At 60.9% G+C, this 2063-nt stretch overlaps 1 protein-coding gene across 1 annotated transcript in view; it reads right to left on the bottom strand.

Annotated features, from left to right (window-relative positions):
- Positions 1 to 426: 426 nt before the first annotated feature.
- The window catches only part of LOC104985295 (rod cGMP-specific 3',5'-cyclic phosphodiesterase subunit beta-like), a gene marked incomplete at its 3' end in the record, with an annotated part of 10794 nt that continues 9157 nt past the window's right edge, over positions 427 to 2063 (bottom strand). The window contains exons 12-14 of the mRNA XM_010835382.1: positions 1919 to 2059; positions 1735 to 1818; positions 427 to 639 (exon numbers count right to left, since the gene is read on the bottom strand). Of these exons, the coding sequence (XP_010833684.1) occupies positions 427 to 639; positions 1735 to 1818; positions 1919 to 2059 (438 nt within the window). The remainder of the gene's footprint in view (positions 640 to 1734; positions 1819 to 1918; positions 2060 to 2063) is intronic.

Genomic DNA, 2063 nt, shown 5'->3' on the forward strand with positions numbered 1-2063 from the left:
TGCTCCCACAGTGCTGGGGGTGGGGTGGGGAACAAGCTCTGCGCCCGGGGCGGGAGCACCATGCGTGCTGACCCCTAGCTTGCTTCTTAGGTTCCATGGGTCTGCTGTTTCAGCTCTGAGGCTGGCATGGGAGCGTAGATAGAGTTTATGAACTACTTAAGAGGGAACCGCTGATTGATGATGGGAACAGAGTTCCTGAGTTGGCTTTCCTCCCCTTTATAAAGGTGACGTCCCTCCAGAATCCCTTGACTCGGACCCCGAGCAGGCCCTTTCAGACTGGGCTCATCAGCCACCCTGAGTCAACCAGCCTGTTCCTAGGGGATGGGCCTCCCTCTGGAAGGGTGGCCGTCTGTGCAGCCCGGAGTCCAGGCACCCTGACCACAGGGCCACCCGAAGCCTGCCAGGGCCAGATGAGTGTCGCCTCACACCCGCCCCCTGCAGGCCAGGGCCAGGCTGCGTGGCCTTGGTTGAAGCTGGAGTGGAGCCCAGACCTTTCTTGGCCGTCGTCTCTTTCTTCTGGTCCTCCTCCAGGGCCTTCACCTTGGCTTCGTACTCATCGGCCAAGGCCTTCCACTCCTTCCTGTTGTTCTGCAGCCGGTCAAACATGGGCAGGATCTCCTCGTGGAAGCGGGAGAACTCCTGGAAAGGAAACAGAAGTCAGACCACATCCCTAGTGGTTCCTGGGTGGGCTGGGCCAGAGGTGGGGTGGTTAGAGATGCCACATCCCCAGCAAAGACCTAAAAAGGGAGAAGGCCTTGTGGTTTGTGTCCTTGAGGTTGGAACAGGAGCTACGGGGTGAGGTCCTGAAGAACAGAAAACATCCAAGCAGAAAGGACATTCCCTAGCAAGGGGGCTGAGAAGGCTGGGCAGAAGTGCGGGTCCTGGGGCTCCTTCACCCTCATGCAGACATCGCATGTCACACAGAGCACATGCTCACACATGCACACGTGTGGACACACAAGCTGTGCGGGTAGATGGAGGCGGGGAAGGCACAGGGGGGCAGTGCCTGGTGGGCCCCGGCAGTGAACCTGAGGACCAGCACGTGCGTCCTGGTCCCGCCTTCCTCCCAGCACTGACTCCAGCCCCTGGTGGAGGCAGAAAAGGGAGCTGGTGCTTCAGTAAAGGGAAGCACAAGGCCTTGGGGGCTGAGGTGGGGAGTGGGACAACGTGGTCAGAACCCAACACCCTTCTTGGAGTATGGGGCTACCCCTGAGACTGCAGCCAACAGTCATGGCGGCTGACCTTTGGGAGGGCTCTGCCCCCACCCCTGGCCAGTCCCCAGAGCCGAGGTCCAGCGCCTGCGCCAGGTCCTTGGCTCGCATCCCACTGCCCCCGGCTCTGCTCAGCTGTTTGCGGGGCCGGGCGCACCCAGCTGGAGGCTGGACCACCCCCATCTTCCCAGAGCTCAGATCCTGAATGGATGCACCGCACATACCCTGCAGTCAGTGCCTTGACAACACTGTGCAGGCTCTGCATGGGGGTGCCTTTAGATGGGGTTCGGGAAGGGATGTTTGGGGTGTGACATCAGGGTGTGCAGGAGGACGTTCTGGGAGGGAGAGATTGGGGTGGGAAATTTCATGATCCTTCTGAGGAACTGACAGGGAGGGGACCCCCTTGGGGTGAGGCTGACGGTTTTGAGTTTCAGTGCGGATTTGAGCGGGAAGGAGCCCCACAGCAGCCCCCGTCTCACCCTTCCCCTGCAAACCCAGCCAGGCCCTGGGCTGCCCTACTCACCTTGTACACAAACGTGCACACGAAGTCAATGAAGCCGACCTGTAGCTTGGGGAGCTCAGCTGCCTTGTTCCGGTCCATCATTGGCTTAAGGGGGAGCAGGGACACCGTGAGGCCTCCGACACCTCCCTGAGCCTCAGGACTCAGCTCCACCCCAACGTGATGAGCCTGTCCATGTAGGGCTTACCTTGGAAGGGAAACCCAGGAGCCCCCACTCCCCTCCAAGACACTGTGCCATTCTGGGGAGCTGCCCTAGGTGGTGCTGGGCCCCTGCCGCGCCAGCCCTGGTGTGGCGCTTGGAGCCAAGTTCCTCCAGCTCCCCCATGAGCTAT

Source organism: Bison bison, unplaced genomic scaffold (genome assembly GCF_000754665.1).
Source record: "Bison bison bison isolate TAMUID 2011002044 unplaced genomic scaffold, Bison_UMD1.0 scf7180017845514, whole genome shotgun sequence".
Classification (NCBI taxonomy): domain Eukaryota; kingdom Metazoa; phylum Chordata; class Mammalia; order Artiodactyla; family Bovidae; genus Bison; species Bison bison.